Source organism: Hippoglossus stenolepis, chromosome 3 (assembly GCF_022539355.2).
Source record: "Hippoglossus stenolepis isolate QCI-W04-F060 chromosome 3, HSTE1.2, whole genome shotgun sequence".
In the NCBI taxonomy this organism is placed as follows: domain Eukaryota; kingdom Metazoa; phylum Chordata; class Actinopteri; order Pleuronectiformes; family Pleuronectidae; genus Hippoglossus; species Hippoglossus stenolepis.
This window is the reverse complement of record NC_061485.1, coordinates 17,696,176-17,715,463: the sequence shown is the minus strand read 5'-3', so window position 1 is coordinate 17,715,463 and position 19,288 is coordinate 17,696,176. Positions and strand designations below refer to the sequence as shown.

Below are 19,288 nucleotides of genomic sequence, written 5' to 3'. Positions count from 1 at the left end.
GAAAGTCACAAAATGGAGAAGATGTTGGTGCACTGGGATCAACAAAGCAGAGAAAAACAATCTGTGTCCTCACAGACTGTCATAAAAGATGGCTGCCCACTCTGGTTTAAAAAAAAGCTTGCACCATTTTCTGAAAGCTGCTTCAGACACTGTGAAATTTTACACAGTGACCATTCTCTACACTTGAATGGAATCATAGAGACTATGTTTTGTCTCAGAGGGCAGGCATTGTATACGAGGAAGGTGTGGTGAACAATGAATACCTAAAGAATTAAACATTTCAAACTGATTTCAGTCTGCTTGGGGGTTGCTTTGCAAGTTTCTCAACCTCTCTCTTCCCTGTGAAAAGCTTCGACAAAACTACTGCTTCAATTAAATGTCCATTCAAATGTCCAGAGCATGTCCATGTCCAACACCAGGGACCTGAAACTTAAGGAGCTAAATGTGACCTTGCTCTCATTCGTTTTACTACTTTGTGAAATGACTAAATGTCCAGTATCAATAAAGGGCTATTAAAGAGTTCAGACAGCCCAACAGCAGCCCATGATGAGAGTAAATAAAACTATGAACAAGATAACTCTTTATTTACTTCCACAGGAAAAGTATTTTCACAGCAACATTACACATTATTAAATCCACTTAAACTACTGTTAACTGATAAATACAGTAAAAAGACAGTATAAAAAAGAGGCACACAGCACACACGGTAACATGATTGTGATTACATTTTTTTCATATATAACTTGACAGTGTTTTCTGCTGCTAAATATTACAAATTCTGGTCAAATTTCAAGTCTGACTGTCCATGAGTCCAATGGTGCAAATCACAATAAATAAACACATAAAGAGATCATCAAGCGAGACCAGTCAGTGTTTAGCTGGAGTTGAATGTATTATAATTATCTCTAATTCTTAAATGACCTTGGTAAAGAGGAAATAGAAACATAGTGGCACTGTTCACCCTGGAGTTAAATTTGGTGCCACTAAAAAATGTTAGTGTAAAGTGAACTGCAGTCTTAAATTATGTATAAGACACTGAAAAATATACAGTAAATGCTCAGGACATTAAAATTCATATTTGACACATTATTAGCTGCCAAGCATCAAGACATTGCTTTTGTCTTAACTTGCTACTTTCTATCTCAGGTGAGTGGATTAATATCTAGTTTCAACTAGTTGATTAAATCAGTTAGAAATTCAAGTTAACCGGCACAGCCACAGACACGTGCAAGTTTAAAAACAAGACTCACAAAGAATTAAATTTAAGCAGCTCAAGTTCATTAACATAGTGACTAAATCAAGGTAACATTACAAACAACATGTACTTATTAAAAGGGGATAAGCTGCTCATTTAAATGATTGTTCAATGGATTTATTTCCTTCATAAGACAAAAGGAGCAATTTATTCCCAAACTAACTGCAAAAAGCTCAACCTACACTTGGCAGTATTTGGCAGTGTGTTAATCAAGTTAAGTAAAGAGCAGTTTACCTGACCTCTTCACATTTGACATTTTGAAAGAAATAATAATTAATCTGAGATTAACCTAAACTATGGGCTAAATGAAAAGTTAATTCACATTTCTCTTGATCTAACTACAATGAGCAGATTTAGTGTCTATTTCTGTGTTAGAGTTTGTGCTTTTTCCAACTAGTCCGCTGCAAAATATAATTTGATTTCATTGTCTGTTTTACATTTGAATGAAACCCTGTATTTGATAAAGACAGAAACTCCGACTTCTGTTAATTATTCAGCTGCTTTACTGTGTCAGTCTTGACACTGGACTTTCACACAAAAATTAAAACATCCCTCAGTAATAAGAACATTTATCCCCTTTTCAATTTATAACAATTAACAACCATTTAGAGTTAAATACTTAATTTCTTTCAACTGTTATTACACAACAATGTAAAGAGAGTGGATAAAAACAACACCCACCTTACAGTTGTGCTGCAAATCAGAGGAGTGTATCAGAGTGGTGTTTTTATTAACTTTGGAGGCTGTACCCCAAATCCAGGCTGGCAGGTAAAAGGGATGATGTCAGGTTTCATGTACAAAAATAATTCTTTATGGGCATTGACAGTTAATCCAAGGGGATTTTCTCGGTACTTTGCTTTGGTTTATTGGGAAATGATCCATTTGCAGCCTTTAAGTGAACATGTTCACTTTATCGTCCAAGTTTAAACTTGACTTATGAAGTGAGATCCATCATCTACAACCCAGTGGCCTTGAGTGCCATCTGCACCTCTTTGGGGAGCCCGTCTTTGGATCATCTAAAAGTCAGAACAGAAAAAGGAATAATCACTTCAAAATCAAGCAATCAAACTCAATTAACAAACAATCTCAATGTAATGACTGTATCCGAGGCTTATATAGATGGTCATATTAAGTTATGGTCTTTTTTATCTCTTTCAAAGAAAGAAACAAAAAGAAACAAAAACTAATTTCTGCTGCTTCCAGGATTGTATTCAAAAACTGATTGAGACAGAAGGAAGTTGTTTATATCCCAAACATTTAAAGCACTGCCTTTGTCAATTTTAAGTCAGATGATCACACTGCACATGAAGTGGTTTTCTGTGCGATAAATATAAACTTAAAATATAAAAAAAAAACAGTGTTCATTTTTCTTCTTCCCTGTATTTAAAATCAATGTCCTCACATCTACTAAAAATAGCAAAAACCAAAACAATCTAACAGATCAAGAAACCTAAATTACTAACTTATTCATTTCGTAACAACCCATAATTTCCACGTAATGTTTGTGATTGAAATCTGTGAGTTGGTCTTCTCTGTGATAAAAGAACTTTCAGGAGAGTTTTCAGATGACATGTGATGCAGAAGCATTATTGAAGCATGATGCATCGAGGAGAGCAGAGATCACACTGAAAGTAAAGCTTTCTTTCTGGTATTTAAACCTGCGATACCATCAAGCTTAGTACATTTACGAATAAGGTTATTCTTCATTATATCATATCCATACATGTATTTTATCCATATATTCTATTTGCTGCCAATAACTAAACTTCAAACCATGTTTTACTTAAATCAGTGTCCTACTTCGAGGAGACTTGTGTTTCTAATTGACCTTGAGTCATTAAGACACAGACATGGTTAGGCTAAGTGCAGGCTCAGCTTATCACAGCCTATTCTACATGCGTAGGGTGGGTGCTATGACCTTGGTTGCTACTGTAGGCTTGGGCTTGTTGAATTCTATCAGATAGCTAGAGACAGACAATGAACTAAGGTTTTAGTGACCTGTGGACGCATTGTCTAATACCACCCAAAGATGAAAGAAAAACTCCTTCACTATATTCAGTTCATTAAAACTTTACTTTATGTGATCAGAATAATTTAAGTATTCTAGTTGGTGGATACGTGAAAAAATAATTTCCTACACTCAAGTATTTAATTAAATAAGACAATTACTTATTACAATTGCTGAACCCTCATTTTGTCTGTATTTTAGGTTAATAAGTCGTTAGATATCTTTGCTGACAGACTGTGAAGCATAAATACAGATGAGTCTGACGTGCTTACCTGTTCATGGTACCTTTGACTTTGGTAGCATGGTGACTCCTGCACCTGCATGTTTTTCACTCTAACCGCTCCCTGGCGGTCGAGAGAACGGGACTTGGGGGATTTCTGCTGACTGCGCCGATGCCACGAATTGAGCTGTTCATTCACAACTTGTCGTGGGACACCACTGGGGCTGTAATGTGGGTGGTTCCATTGAGCTGGGGATGGGGAGAGTCTGATATCAGGAGGTAAAGGCCTCTGTTGTCTCTGGTGGGGCTGAGGGGGTGAGTCTTTATACCAAACCTCATATCTGTTGGAAGGACAGGAAGTCTGTGGGGCGTAATAGCTCCGTGCCATGTCTGTATCAGGCGAGTAAACCATTTCGTTGTAATAGCTTTTATGAATAATAGGGCTGGGCTGGTGCCTGGAATTATTGTAAAAGGCACTGCGTGAGAAAGATTGAGGTCCAAAGCTGCCAACCCCACTGGAGCCTGGGAATGCAGATTGATAGTGTTTGGGCAAATCACAGGGCACCTCCTGATGCGGGGAGCTATTGTAAGATGTAAACGAGTGTTCGGAGTTGCTATCCTCAGAGCTAGCATGGCTTCCGTAGGCCACTGCGGAGAGAGGAGTCTCTGGAAAGGTTACTGCATAATCTGTCAGTCGCCTTCTTGGTCCTCTGGTGCGACCACGGTCCTTTTCAAATGAAGATTCATTGGACAACCTGTGTAAAACAAAACAATTTTATATAGCAACTATATCAGCAAGGCAACTCAGAAAAGAAACTGCACGACTTCTAAATACTGTATGTCCATCTCACAGTTTAAAATGGAACTCTCCATAAGTGAGTGAGAGAGAGAGAGAGAGAGAGAGAGAGAGAGAGAGAGAGAGAGAGAGAGAGAGAGAGAGAGTTGTCTTCAGTGTATTAGCAAATTAACTCGTGAATATATGTATAAATACATTAAGAATTACATTGATTGCACAGAGAGGGGACGTCTGGTGGCTGCAAATTGACAACTGCACAGTAAGTATTAAAGAAACTGTTCACTACTAAGTCGAAGTAACAGGCCTCTGTTTTATGAGGAAAAGGGAGTTTATGGCTCACACTGTAATTTTACAGTTTAAAATGTCTTTTCAACACCCATATTTTATATTTTTTCCATTAACCAATTATTCAAACTAATTTCATTTGCCTCCAATTGGGTTTTTAAAATAAAATATAATGTAATGGAACAGTCCTGCAGTAATATACTGTATATGATCAATTTGCACATAGTAACATGAACTGGGATGTGATGTACAGGTGCAGATACCTGAGGGAGAGTTGTCTGTGCACACGCATCTCTGGTGTGGAGGGCACGCTGCTGGACTGGGCGCGGCTCAGCTTCAGATGGGAGAGTTGAAGCGGCAGAGCTGAATGTGCTAAACAAGCCTCCAACGGTGGCAGCAGCTCAGACTTGGCTGGACTACTGAACACACAAAATGATGCACGGAAATATATTAGATTTTTATTCTCAAATTGGGTTTTCCTATATCCAAAAAATAAAATTGAAAAAATACCCAGACGTTGTTTTTTTATGACAGATATCAATGGTGGAAATTCAAGTGACAACATTTTTAAATAAAATAAAAAAGATTTTAACATCATTCCAAAATATATTGTTGTATTGTCTATGACATGTTGCATTCTGATCTCATTAGTTTATGTACACATATGTGCACAACACTGATCTATTACACTGTCAAAGAAGAATAGCTACTGTTCCAGTTAAGAGTTTTTATTACTGTAATCGACTACTGGACAATAAAGACTGAATTACAATGCTCTTTGAAGGTGTCATTATAAATGATTAAGATTTATAGTTCTGTGCTCTACACACTGGCTGATGTAGCACCTGTGCAAAAGCAGGTGGCAGTGTTGCACATTTACCAACACTGAAGTCTACATTGTCGTTAATGCCACTAGCAGCACCATGATATGCATTTCACACAGACAAAGTATTCCTAGTCCCATAGGTCACACTTTGCTTCTTCAGTGGTAAAAACCTGACTAACAGGAAAAAAGTCATGACAAATGGCCAGTGTTACCTGGTCTTGATGGAAGAGCGAGACTTCCTGCTCTTCTGGTAGGGCTGGTCCAAGCTGGACTCTGTCCATGGGGAGTGTTGGATGGGAGGAGCGTCGTACACTGGGCTCGAGTTGAAACTCAGCGAAGAGTCAAAGCTCGGGTGGGGAGACTGATTTGGTGTCAGCAGCAGCTGGGATTGTTGATCCAAAGATGGAGACGCACAGGGGCCGTCCACACAGAACTGTGAGGGCACGGTGGGAGGCTGGGGAGGATCCGTCTCTGCTGGATAGGGGAATCCTGAAGACGGCTGTGATGACTGGCTTGTCACTTCTAGAAAAAAAAAAATCATAATTATACGGTTTATGGTGTAGTTTCTAAGTGTTGCTATCTATGCATCTCCAAGAGGCTTGTATGAACCTACACTGAGCACTGAGGGGTAAAGATCCACATTTGCTGGACTCTGCTCACGTTGCCACATGTTTCATGGTCAACTCGTCATGTGAGAAACACTGTCCAGCTTTAAAACGTCAGTAAAACACTGACCTGATGTTGCACTGTTAGAAACTGAGTCAGGGAAAATCTTACCTTCATCTTGCACCACAGAATCAGACAGGGAGCTGTCATCGGATGTACCCAAATCTTTAAAACAAACAGAGGAAAAAAACATTTTGATTCATTTGAAAAGTATAAAATGACACATTTCATTAAAAGTCAAGGGCTGCTACATTCAGATATATTTAGTTATAAAGTGAAAAACTATAATTTTTTCTGCACAGACAATAGGAATTTTACCACAAACTGCCTTCAGGTCTGGCCGGGCGTCTCTCACCTTGTTGTGAAATGTTGAAAGCAGGGAGTGGCGAGGATCGGCCGTGCTTCAGCCGCAGCTGAAAGGACGTATCTTGGAGGCGTTTAAGTTTCTTTTCTTCTCTCTTGCACTGCTGTGAACGGCTCTTTTTAACAGCCTTACTCAGGTGATCCTCGTCAAACAGCTTTCGCGCCGCCTCGTATATTTTCATCTGAAGTGCCAACTCAGCATCTACTAAAATCAGCTCAGACTTCTGGAAAACGGTTGTGACAGGAGGATAGAGACAGACAACAGTGTGACTCTTCATCTTTACTTATAGTTTGAAAATCAGATTACTCTGTGGTTTCTAAATGCTAATTGTACCTCTGTTCCCCGGGGGATGCTTTGAGCATCCAATTTAAAAGCAGCTCCGATGCGTCTGCGAATCTTTGGACGTTTCTCTCCAGGCAGTAGAGGGTAATCATCTGACAGCCGTCCGGTCAACTCCTGAACAACACAGACAATCTTACAAATTAAACTGTGCACAAATCTTTTTTTAAACATGAATAAATATATTTAATTAAGACAGATTAAGGCTTGATCACAAAGATAATCAAAATAAAAGAACATTAATAAATCCTTTCAGTTTATTTGTTTGATTAAAGATATGCACTTTTGCATTTTTTTCAACCCAAAACTGTTTCCGTTTCGAGATGATATAGAAGTTTCTTTTCTAACCTTACAAGTTGAGGCATATAAGATCAGGGAATCTCTTGCACAATGCTGTGATATATCCTTTCACAACACATTCTTTCAGTCTCACGTTCACACTGCAACACGTATCCATGTCCAAACCAAACTCAGGAGCATGACAACGCACCGCTACACATTTGATTAAAGAACAGTCATTAAAAACTGTTACTTTGAGTCACTCCTACACAGACAAAAATGCGCAAGCGGCCAGGGAGATTACTTGTTCTTTTGTCACTGAGGGAAGGGAGACGCATCATGTCTGCCATTAGTTCACCTGAGCGTGTCCCAACAGGAGTGCCCAGCCCAGTGTCAACAGGAAAGAATGATCTGTCCTGGGATTTTACCCTGGAGCCACTATGTACAGAGGTACTACTCCCAAAGCCTGAGTATGTGTCCAGATTTAAAAGTACTTCATGAGCCTTGACTTGATAGTTCACAGTGCAGAGATACAAAGAAAGAGGGGGACAGTGAGAAGAGACAGAAAATAAAAGGGATGACATGTGACAAAGGTCTCGTGCTTAATTCAAATCCAGGCCGGTGTGGGAACATTTAAATTGGTTTGACTGACTGAACCAGCAGATTCCGTCTTCAAAAGCTGCAGCCACATTGCATGATCTAATTTTACTACACAATGTTTCTGAGAGGAAGGAGATGAAGTTTGCGCTCTGCTTAGTCGTACAAGACAAAACAACGATGTCGGAGGTTACATTAAAGAATTGTTTTCTCTGAGTGGAGCTCCTGACTGCAGATAACCACTTAGACATCAAGGCCATGTCGAGGTTGCAATATGGCGATAAGGTTGTAAGCCTACTGTTACAATTGTCTTGAGTTTTACTTTGACTAGGTCAACTAAAACCTATAAAGATTGGTAAATTCATCATTATGCAGCATATTTAGTTTTTATTCTGCAGACCTGTTGTCACTCTTACTTACAGCTTCACGGATGCAGAGTTTCTTCAGCTCCAATATGCACAGCTCCAGTCGGTCCTGGAGAGCCTGGTGTTTGAGCTTCATGGCCCGTGTGTGTGTGGTCACATCCTTCGTATGCGTCGTTGGGCTGTCGGAGCCTGAGGAAGTAAAAGCATAAAGCAAAACCAACAAAGATGGAGTAGATGAAATAGAGATCATTAAAAGCAACATGATTTTATTTTGTAATATTGTAATAATATACAGAGTTACTATCATAAGTTCCAAGAGTCCAAATAGAAAACGTTTTTTTAGCTTGATATGTTGTCGTAAAAACCGTGTTGATAATCAATTTCAAATGATCAATATCAGATGGAAAACTGATTGTGTTCAGTTTTTGTTGAGCATGACATTTAATTTAATTCATTTTTAGAGGCTGATGTTTTTGTTGCTGTTGAACTAAATTAGATTATATGGAAGATAATTTCTAATATTAACTGACAACTCAGTATAAGTACAAAATTAGTGAGCATTTAAAAAACAACCAAAAGAAACTATAGTTATTTTAGGTCTGAAAATATTTTTTTTCGCAACATACATGTACATACTTTTTTGTCATATTTTAGCTCATGCTGCTACAACAGTTTTTTCAGTGAACTGTCCAATTTCCTGCTGGATCAAAAAATGTGTTCATTATAAAATTAAAGTCGATGTTACTGTTTAAGTTTGTCTTTTGTAATTTACCCTGTGTGTTTTAAGCAACTCATTTTAATCTTTTCTTTTCTTAATTGTGTTTTTGTTGCCTTATATTTAAGAATGCGCTCGCACCATGAACCCCATGTCTTTTTTTGTTTTCATTCTTTCTGACACTGAAACGGCAGACTGAGTGTCAGGATCTTTGTGACTATCAACAATGTGTGAGTGTTCGCCTGCTGCTGTCTGTAGCCCTGGTGACTAATGACATTAAGATTAGTCTCGGAACTGTGGGAGTGGCTTCAGGAAAAATACACTGAGCACCACATACCTTCAGAGATTATTAACTGAATCCCTGCAGGTACTGACAAACCTCTGAGGTGCGACAGGAACAAAGTGTGACAGCACAACAATAGAGCACAGAATTCCTCTTCCTATGCTGACAATCCCCCCATTCTTTGTGGATGGACACTTTCTCATTGTATGGGGCAGACATCACGTGGCTCAATTAAGGCGCAAAGAATGTCAGGGTGGCCATAACTAATGAGCAGACACTATTGGGCGTAGCAAAAACAAGACACCCAAAGTTTCCTGTTAATTATGTCACCAAAGGGGACAGAGAGGATAATGCAGGTGACCGACTTTTATGACTTAATGAGATCGACTGTGACGAAAAAAGAATATACAAAAAAAGTTTGCAATTTAAAAGGATTATTTCTTTTTGGAAAAACCTGTCAATAATTTCTTCTATAATCGACTAAACATTTGTTGTAAAATTGGATTAAGTGCTAAAACTTTTCACAATATATTTGCATTTACATCACAACAAACCAACACTTTGTATCACATATTTAGCATTACATCCAGTGAGCATGTCACAGAGGACCACATGCAGTTTAGTCCCTGCCTGAGTTTTAACATGCCAACTTGTTTTCTTTCACATCGTAAATGACTTGCCCTTGTTTTCAACTTGCTGGAATTACATCCTGAAACAAACTGAATTTGGTGAGTGTGGAGAACAGAGTTGATGATGTAGATTTTTTTACTGAGAACATAACTGAGATTGTCTCCGTCAGAAGAATTAGAGTATGTCGACTCCATGTAATCTTCTAGGATTGAGTTATAGTCTGAAAGGATGCAATTTGACTAAATATTGGATGGAGCACAGCCAATAAAAGATGTGAAATGTGTCAAAAGAATATTTATGTTGTGGACAGGATCTGGATTTAGCTGTTTATTTTCATGTGAATTCCAAATCACAGATGTAATTAAACTGTGTAGTTGGTGGAGAAACATTAAGGCGTTTACTTGAAATTCAAATGTATTTGAAATAGTAGATATAATAGTACCTGTACACCAGATCATATCATACCAACTAACCACAAGAGCCTGTGGTTAGTCACTCTTAGTCATAAACAACACAAACATGATCACATCTATGTGTTTCCTCATTTTGGGATTTCTCATTTCTCTGCTGTTTGAGGTCATATGAAAAGCAGCTGCTGATGACATCATCACCTGGACCAACGCTTCCAGCTAAATTGTTTTTTGTACAAAAATGTTGTACTTTTACTCAAGATTGTTGGTCTAACACAAAATTGTAGAACAAATGATTCAAATTATTGAATAGATTGATTAGAAACTGTTGGAATTTCTGAACGCTCGACTTTAATCCATTTCATGTATTTACTTTAATTATTTAAGGGCAATTCAATAAAAACTACCTTCATTAAGACAAAATAATTTAAGTGTTTTACCTGAATGAAGAATGATGCCACTGTCGGTGTCACTGATCTCTCCATTGACTTCCATATCAGTAGATCCACTTCCTGTAGCTGTTCTTCAGAGGTAAGATATTTTGTTGATGCTCAACATGTCCTGAAAAACATGATGTTTTATGTTTTTACATTTCACACAATTTAATTTCACTTTGATAGAAAATATTGTCTCGTGTTGGCAAAACTTAAAAAGGCCAAACCAACACTGAATCAAATAATAGCAGCAGATTCTTAAAGCTCAGGGAGTCCACTCCCAGTGGGAGGAAAGACCACATGAATATTAAAATATGATAACAAGTGGTGAGTCATGAGTCTGTAAAGGATCCAAACAGAATGAGCAGAAGCTTTCTAAAGTCTGCCCATGACTTGATCCTGTGACCTGTTGCATGATTCAGGTGTGACGTGCCTGTGTGACACCTCCGTCAGGTGTAGTCATGTCTCCCTCGCCATGAACACACACATACAAGCTGCCAAGTCTGGTGTGTTTCCTGTGACAACTTGTTTTATTATGGTCTGATGTCATATGCAGTATCACTTCTGATAAGGGGCTCGGGACACTTGAGCCGTGCATACAGCAGGTGTCAAGAAAAAACTTTGAGGTGTGTTGGTTAGATCATTAACTAAGAGAATACAGGAATGTGGCAGTGGTTGCATTCTGGCACACAGGGAGGTTCGCCTCAGTTAGGGACAGGAAGCTTCTCACGGTCACTGTTGTGAGAAACAACTGGACGAGGATAAATCCCGAGCAGCGACATACACGAGGTGATTCTACCACTGTGTTGTTCGAGCTACAGGGCGACATCCAGTATTATATAACAGTATAATCCTGAATATGACATGAGCGTGACACATTCCCCATCTCATAAAACTGTGACCGGTGGCTTCACAACCCTCCCACGTGTAACTGCAGCGTTTACAAAATTAAGGCAAATCATTTAATGCACAGCACATTCAAAACAACAAAAATGGTACAACTGTAAGTGAATCAGTCAAAAATGAAGCAGACCATGAGCTTTCTGATCAATTTGTCTGGAAATATAGGAAAATGCTGCCTGCAAGACACCACAGAGAGAGCTGTGACCAACAGTTCAAAAATCTTAAGTTATTTCAATGATAGCACACAGGGGAAAAAGGAAATCCTAACATTTGGAAATTTGGAAGTTGTTTTTTTCTAATGATTAATTACAAGAAAGATCATTAAATTATGAATATATGCTGTTTATTTTGGAGTCCTGTTATAATTGTCTAATCGATTCTGCGCTAAAACCAACACGTATGATGATCTAATACAGTACTTAATAAGTCAGGTGAGTAATTTTATCCCGAAGTTAGAGATTTTTAGTTTCCTGTCTTTGCTTTATTGTGAGCCAATCACTGAAATCCCAGAATAAACCTGCAGAATCTTGTCCCCCCGCCCACATGCCTGGAGCCGAGTGTTAAAGGAAAGGAAGATTTAATACCGCTACACCAAACAGTCCACAGCGTCTTTCTGATCAAATATTTTATGAGACATATTTTATCTGTGTGGAAACTATTGTTCAATATTACATCTACAAATACAATCACTTAAATGTTGACAATTGACTGGGAATGGGTTTTAAATAAAAGTCATACAATAAGAGTTAAGGAGTTACCCTTTTTCTGAAGGTGCTAAGAAACTGCACTGGACTAAAAACATTGCTGACGAAATGTTCTGCCTTGTAACTTTAAGTCAAGTTCCAGAGAAAACACAGATCAGATCCCAGCTGACATAGTTTGTCAAAATCCATGAATATCTCAACATGAATCATCTCACAAAAGTACCATTAACAACATGACAGCTGTTAAAATCCAAGTGAATTGAGGCAGAGGATGAATCGATAAAGACATGAACACATGAAAGATTCCACTTACTTTATGAGAAACGAAGGAAAAACTGTCAATCTCAGGAAGCCAGAAAAGCCGTCCTTTACAATTCCCAACTTGAATGAAAATGCTCAAACTCGACTGAGACTCGCCCACTAAGAACAAGCTGCCTGCTGAAGAGGAGTGGCCTCTCACACATGCACGCACACACACGCACACACACAGAGAGGAGGGCCGAGCATTTGAGTCAGTATCATATAACTCAGCGCTCCCGTCTGAGTTTGAAACTGTGTCAACAACAATGACAAAAACACAGAGAAATTATGCGTCTCTTTGCCCTGTTATCAGTGTAGATGGGTGGTGGCCACCTGATTACAAAAGCACTGCCACATAAAGACGCAGGATGACAAAGATCTAAGGCCAGAAAACAAGCTTTTTAAGGACATTTGTAACCATTCTCGAACATTTTAAAGACCAAACTATTTACTGATTGACTGATGGTACTTCACAGATAAATGAACTGCAAATATTTTCCTCAGTTGCTGTCCTTGCGTCACAAACTGTAGCAGTCACAGAGACTTATTCAATGTAAACTGCAAAATGTCAAGGTGCAGGTTTTATGAGATTTTACAAAATGTCTAACTTTTATGTATAAATATACAAAGTGAGACATAATGGTTTAATCACAGGTAACAGATGACCCACTGACTTGATAACTGACTGTTAATGACTCACAGTCTTGCATGACTCGCTCTCTCACAATGGCGACTATAAATCAAAGCTAACTACTGTGACAGTTCAGCTCTGCCTGTTCAGGAATCAAATAACTGGTCAGCGCCTGGCTACTGCCATCTCCTGGCTGTTAAAAAGTCAAGCCATTTTCAACGTATTATTCGTTTTGTTCGATTTCCCTGCAGCCTTAAACTTCATTATTTCTCTACCTACTTCCAGAATGCTTAAACCATTTAGTGGCCTGCCATTTTTGCCTCCGCTAAAAAGAAGGAAACACATGGTGGAGGGAGAGTCATGATTTATAGAGACCTAGAGGCAGCACCTGCTCTGTAGCTGCATGTCTCGCATTCATTCTGAATCTCAATATTCATTTTGGCTTTCCAGGAATGTTGGTGCAGACATTCTAGAAATAAGGCCCGGCAATTCCCAGACTGTCAAGAATCAGATCTCAGACGACACGGCACCAAGAACGCAGCAGGACACAAGCAGAAGATGTTTGGTTCAGTGACTTCTGCAGTTAAGCTTCAAAGTGTGAGCACAGCTTGGCTTATTTTACAGACACCAAGCATGTGTGTGTTGCATGAGCTGCAACATTCAGTCGATTCATCGATTAGTTCAACATTGAATTAATCTGCAACAATGTTGATAATAAATTGATGGTTTGTCTTTAATAAATCAGGTTTCCTATTCAAATCTAAGTATTTGAAGACGTCAACTTTAACTCTCTGAGCTTGTGATACACAATTTTCTCTCTAATAAATAACTGATTATTCAATACTAGTCATAGATTTATTGTATAATGTCTATATTAGGTTAACATTAAGCTGAAGCAATGACTGAAACCAGAAAGATCTAATGGCATGTTGATATTAATATTGAACAGGCACATCAACAGATCAGTGTCTGTGCATCTGTTAGCAGCCTTCAGCAAAATACCTGCGATTTATGACTGGAAGGATTTTAGGAACTGTTGAGACCATAGACTGTATATAAATATACATAACTTGACAGCATCACAAAAGTGAAGCCAATGCGTCTCTATCGCCACCAGGTGGTTGGCTGAAATATAGGTCATAAACCCCACGTCCTCCATTTTAGTGGATGGGACATGGACCAAACTAAAAACTCAAGAGTACATGACAAATACATTTTTCTCAAAGATGGCTTCTGTCATTTTAGATGTTTTTTGTTAAATCCCACTGATGTTTGTTAATCTTTCTCGTAAGTTTAGTTTTAATTAGTTATTTTTCTGCTATAAAAACGGGTGCAACGCCATGATTGACAGCTAAGACTGACTCACAATTGGTCGAGCACATGTGCCCCGATCGATACTGTGCAGACTCATACCTACAAAATAAGCAAAATAGAGGCGTTCGTATCCTGGATATTTTGGGGTAGTAGGAGGAGGTTAAGATGCATCGTCCATGTTTATATAGTCTATGGTTGAGAAACTGCATTACTATTAGCTAGGTGTTCCTAATACACTGCAAACTGAACAGATGTGCAAGAAAAGTCTGAGCCAGCACCTGTAAGGTTAATACAATAAAAGAGCAGCAGCAGCAGCAGCGGCAGCAGCAGCAGCAGCGGCAGCAGCAGCGGCAGCAGCAGCGGCAGCGGCAGCGGCAGCAGCAGCGGCAGCAGCGCCTTGTGTAAACAGGCTGCATACCAAACAGTTTGATAAACTAAAATCAAATATAAGTGAAGTGCAGTCATGCAGATGATTAGCATCATTGGAAATTCAAGAGAGCTGTGAATAAGAAGTTCTCTCAGACACATCTTAAATCATCAATAGACCTCAGAAACGTCAGAGTTGGAGGAGAAAAGAAATCATCTCACAGTTTTCCTCTATAATGTGATAACAATGACTCTGCAGCGAAGGCCATCATGCCGGATGTGAGGACTAGTTAAGAAACATCTCACTTCTCCCCTGTACAACACAAACACACGTCCGGTGTCGAAGCAGCCAGTTGGTGGATGTCACTGGTAGTTTATACAAACCTGCGGTCCCTGAGAGACAGAGAGAGGCCTTTGAGTAGGCAACACAGCAGCTGGCATAACAAATTCTTTACATATTCCTGAGCCGTTTTATAAGTGTACAGCTAGACTACGGCTGCAAGCACGGGGAGCCATCAGCTGCCAGGGGATCACACAAGATTTTACAACTTGCTTCCTCTGCCAGGTTCTAATGGGTCATTTTTGCCATAAGGATGCTTAAATCAAGGTGTTGTCATTAAAAAGTGCTATAAAGTTGAACTAACACACTGGAAATCCTGAGGCTTTAGAAGAAACACAAAAAAGCTTGCTAAGCTGCATGGGCTCCCTCCCACCACAAGCGGCCTGCGGACGACTTTAAGCTTCACCTAAAGGCTCTAATCGAGTATAATAATGATGTGAAATGAATACTGCTAGTATCTCAAATGAGCAAGCAGCCAGAAGTGGTGAGTCTGTTGTGGATTGCTGAATTAGAGGACTGTGCACCACCATGTAAATCAGGTTGTTATTCTAGACTGTAACCAAGCCCAAGAACTGTGGCTGAGAGTGAACAAGCTTTAACACATCAACACCATCACACAGAGAAACATGTTTAATCAAAGACCCTCTTTTGACCTTAAAAATCAGACTGTTCCTCCTGTTATTCTGTTTGATCTCTTCATTGAAGCTATTAAGGTTTTCTTACAATTTGTGCAATCTTCAAACCCCCAAAAATACTCTACATGTTTTTGTATTTTATTCTTATTTCTCCACAATGAAGTCTGACACTATTAATGTCTATGGACACACAAGAATTTTCCAGAAGAATTTAAATTCAATTAATGTCGATCTGATATGCACGTTTTAGTGCACAGCGGATTCATATGAATGTGTAGAAATAGCTCAGTGCACAGAAATGACAAACTAATTCTACACTGAAGAAAAAACATTATAGAGATTAATGATAAAATAATGTCATTAAGTTTCCTATATGTCTCATTTTCACCTGTTTGTTAAATTTGTATCAACAGCATAACATTGGTTAACTGTTGTATAAAACCCCTGTACCTGAATCTGTCAGTTCCTCTCAGACATATTTCTTTATGGTGCTGTGATTTTCTGATGAAAGAGGATGTTACACGCTCATCACTTCTCTGCTGGTCAGTGATGTCTGGTGTTATTGAAACTTATTACAGAAAATACAAAGAAAAAACTCAAAGCTCAATGTCTGAGATAGACTGGGTGATATGCGATATATATAAAAATGATATTGAGATTAAACTTCTTCATATCAGATTATATCAATAATTATCACAATAAATGTCACATTATTATTTATTTTAAGTTGAAAGACTCCTGAGTGAAGGTTGTGGTTTTGAACTCTTCTTTATGGGCAGAGAACGACAAACACTTGATAAACAGAAAAAACATTTTACACATTTGAGGTAGATCATTAATGTGTTATACCTCCTCACTGTGCTTGCACAATGCATGAGCAATATGTTGATATATATATATGTCAACCTTTGTTTTATTGCTGTTGATGAAAATTATATTGTGATGATTATTGATACTGTTTTATTGCCCAGCCCCAGATAGAATAATTGGAATAAATCTTCAGATTCAGTGGTTTGCCTCCATGTTTAAGCTTAAACCACTGGGGAAATGTATAATGCATAATGCATGTTACCTAGCAACAATAACATGTCATGTATATCTGAATACTGCAGTTATGCCAAAGAAATAAGATTAAACAAACAGATTGCACAAAGAACTAGATCAACTTGAGAGGTGAACTATATACATATATAATGTAAAACCTCTCAGGGCTAAAGAAAAAGGGATTAGACAAATAAATAAAGGAGAAATGTTGTGGTATGTCCTCATCCCTCTCATCCAGCCACTCAGCCCCTTCATGAAGCTGCTGGGCCTCCACTTTCAGGAGTTTAGCAAACTTTAAAAGTCGCTTTACTGGGGAGCTCTTCCCCCTCTGGTTACAGTAGCTCCCTTCCAGAGCAACAGTGGGTTCATCAGCACTGAATAACGACCCCTCTGCACACATGCACACACGAGGTTTGTCAAATCAAATCAAACTTCGATGCCATTCCTTTTTGCTCCTACCTTGGTAGCTAGTTGGCTAACTAGCATCGTGCCTCATCTGCATCCATACAATCTGAGCCCCATTGGCTCTTCCCAGATTTCAGCTGGAAGTTTGTTTCCTTGTTACTTTGACCAAAGCGCTGATGGAGACAAACGCTAAGTCGCTGAGTTGAGTCTCTGTGGTCCACGCGAGTGAACAAGAGGAAGCACGCACATTAAAGTCACGGTTTAAAGCGAAATACGAGAGTTTGAGTGGAGAGGCTGCTTCTGCTTCAGCTCAGTGAAGTACAGCAATGCAGTGTGGCGTTCACGTTCCATCGTACACATGAACTACCTAACAATACCAAGCGTTTACCATAGTAATCACGACACATCACATTTGTAAAATATCAACACAGACATCATGGTGAAAGTGGTAAACACGTATACATTAGTTGTTTTAAGGAAACCCTCAAGTTTTAAGTTTCTCAAGTTTTTTATTTGCCATTACATCGCTGTTTCTCCTCTTTGTTTTCCTTCAGTTGAGAAATGGGCCAACGTGTAACATAATTGCAAAAGTAAAACAACGCTTATGTAAAACCACTTAAAACTATATTCAAAGGAGTCGTTTTAATGCTTGAAAACGCTTTCAGGTTATCTTTACCACTAGCGTTTTAGAAGTTACGAGTTTGATGAGGGCTTGTGAATGCCGCACACATGATGCGAGTGTGTTTATTTACCTGTTTTCTGCTATTTTGCAGCAATTTCAGCAAAACAAGTTACAGTTAGTTATGATGTATTCTTATTCCTCCATGGTGGATCTGTTTTTATGTAACTGAAGAGAAAAGCGGGTTTTAAAGACGCGCCCAAATTAACACCGTATCATTTTTTGTTTCAACCGCTAGAGGGCAGCGGTGCGTTAAATAACCCAGTGAAGCGCATGTTCCACTGAAGGGACACAGAAGGGACCAAAACACACTACAGGTAAATTACCTTGTATCTCAAGTTACCATTAAACCACTGACAGCTTTTTTTTTGTGAATATCGTTTCCAGTTTTTTAGAATGGGTCCGCGTCCTCTGACACACAGAGCCTATAATCTATAATCGATACCCACATGGGAGGTTTCAAACACACGTCATCATTGGTTTGCAGCGGTGGAATAAGTGTTCACGTGTTTTACTCTCTTTTCACATTACAACTCAATTTACTATTCATACTCCATTACAATTAAAATCCATGCATTGGACATGTTGAAGATAAGAGAAGATAATAATAATAATACATTTGATTTGTAGAGCACCTTTCAAAACAAAGGTGCTCTTCAGAATAAAATGACAAATTGAAGGCAAACAATAGGAAATAGACAACAAGCAAAAAATAAACAATTTAAACGCAATCTGAAGATCACATGGCAATAGAGCACAGATACAGAAATAAAAAATGTTACAGATAAAAGTAGATAAAGTTTACCAATAAACTCTATTTGCTCTATTTGGTAGCACTGTTTTTTTTCTTCTCTGAAAGTTAAGTCAATGCAGTAATGTCCATTTCCCAGTTCTGCTGTACTTCCCAATATCTGCATGAATTGAATGTCCTCTCTTGACATTTCCAATTGCTCATGTGATGATTTTTCATTAAAATCATGGTTGTATTGTTTCATGAGCATCTCTTCCAGATGTTCCACAGAAATACGATTGGATGTAACAACAGAGCAGCCAGTCTTGACTCTGCCATCTCCACCACGAAGTAAACCATTTATTATGCAACCAACTCTGGTTCGGACTGCGTATGGTCCTTCACCATGGCTGTTTATCAGCTCCCAATGTTCCATCACTTTTGACGCGTCAGTTCCAATGAGCAAATCAACATCAGCATCCACATCACAAAGCTTTATGTTCCCCAGGTAAGACCATTTAGCAACATCCTCTCGACGTGGAATGCTCAACCTTGACCCTGGCATCGTCCTTTGAGTCAAAACATTAGGCAACTCCATGAAATCATTTACATCTCTGCCAGTCACTTCCAAACCAGACAGCAGGGTGGTGCTCACAATCTTCTTTTCACCCATTGTTCCTAATAAAATGTTGGCTGCTTTGCCCTTTTAGGCCCAGTCTCTTTGCCAAATCTACAATGCAGAATGTATTTGAACTCCCAGGATCC

The 19,288-nt window shown here is 38.8% G+C and overlaps 1 protein-coding gene across 2 annotated transcripts; it reads right to left on the bottom strand.

Annotated features, from left to right (window-relative positions):
- Positions 1-567: 567 nt before the first annotated feature.
- Positions 568-17,432, bottom strand: inavab (innate immunity activator b). Of its 2 annotated transcripts, none has more exons than XM_035153049.1 (10): positions 17,169-17,432; positions 10,479-10,599; positions 8,056-8,189; positions 6,754-6,876; positions 6,412-6,643; positions 6,168-6,221; positions 5,603-5,912; positions 4,828-4,983; positions 3,536-4,238; positions 568-2,271 (listed from the first exon to the last, which is right to left on the bottom strand). In XM_035153049.1, exons 2-10 carry the CDS (start codon positions 10,531-10,533, stop codon positions 2,179-2,181), a joined length of 1,860 nt encoding a protein of 619 aa, XP_035008940.1. In that variant the 5' UTR covers positions 10,534-10,599; positions 17,169-17,432; the 3' UTR covers positions 568-2,178. The 2 variants fall into 2 exon arrangements, with proteins under 2 accessions (XP_035008940.1, XP_035008939.1); XM_035153048.1 differs by lacking the exon at positions 17,169-17,432 and adding an exon at positions 12,393-12,492.
- Positions 17,433-19,288: the final 1,856 nt, after the last annotated feature.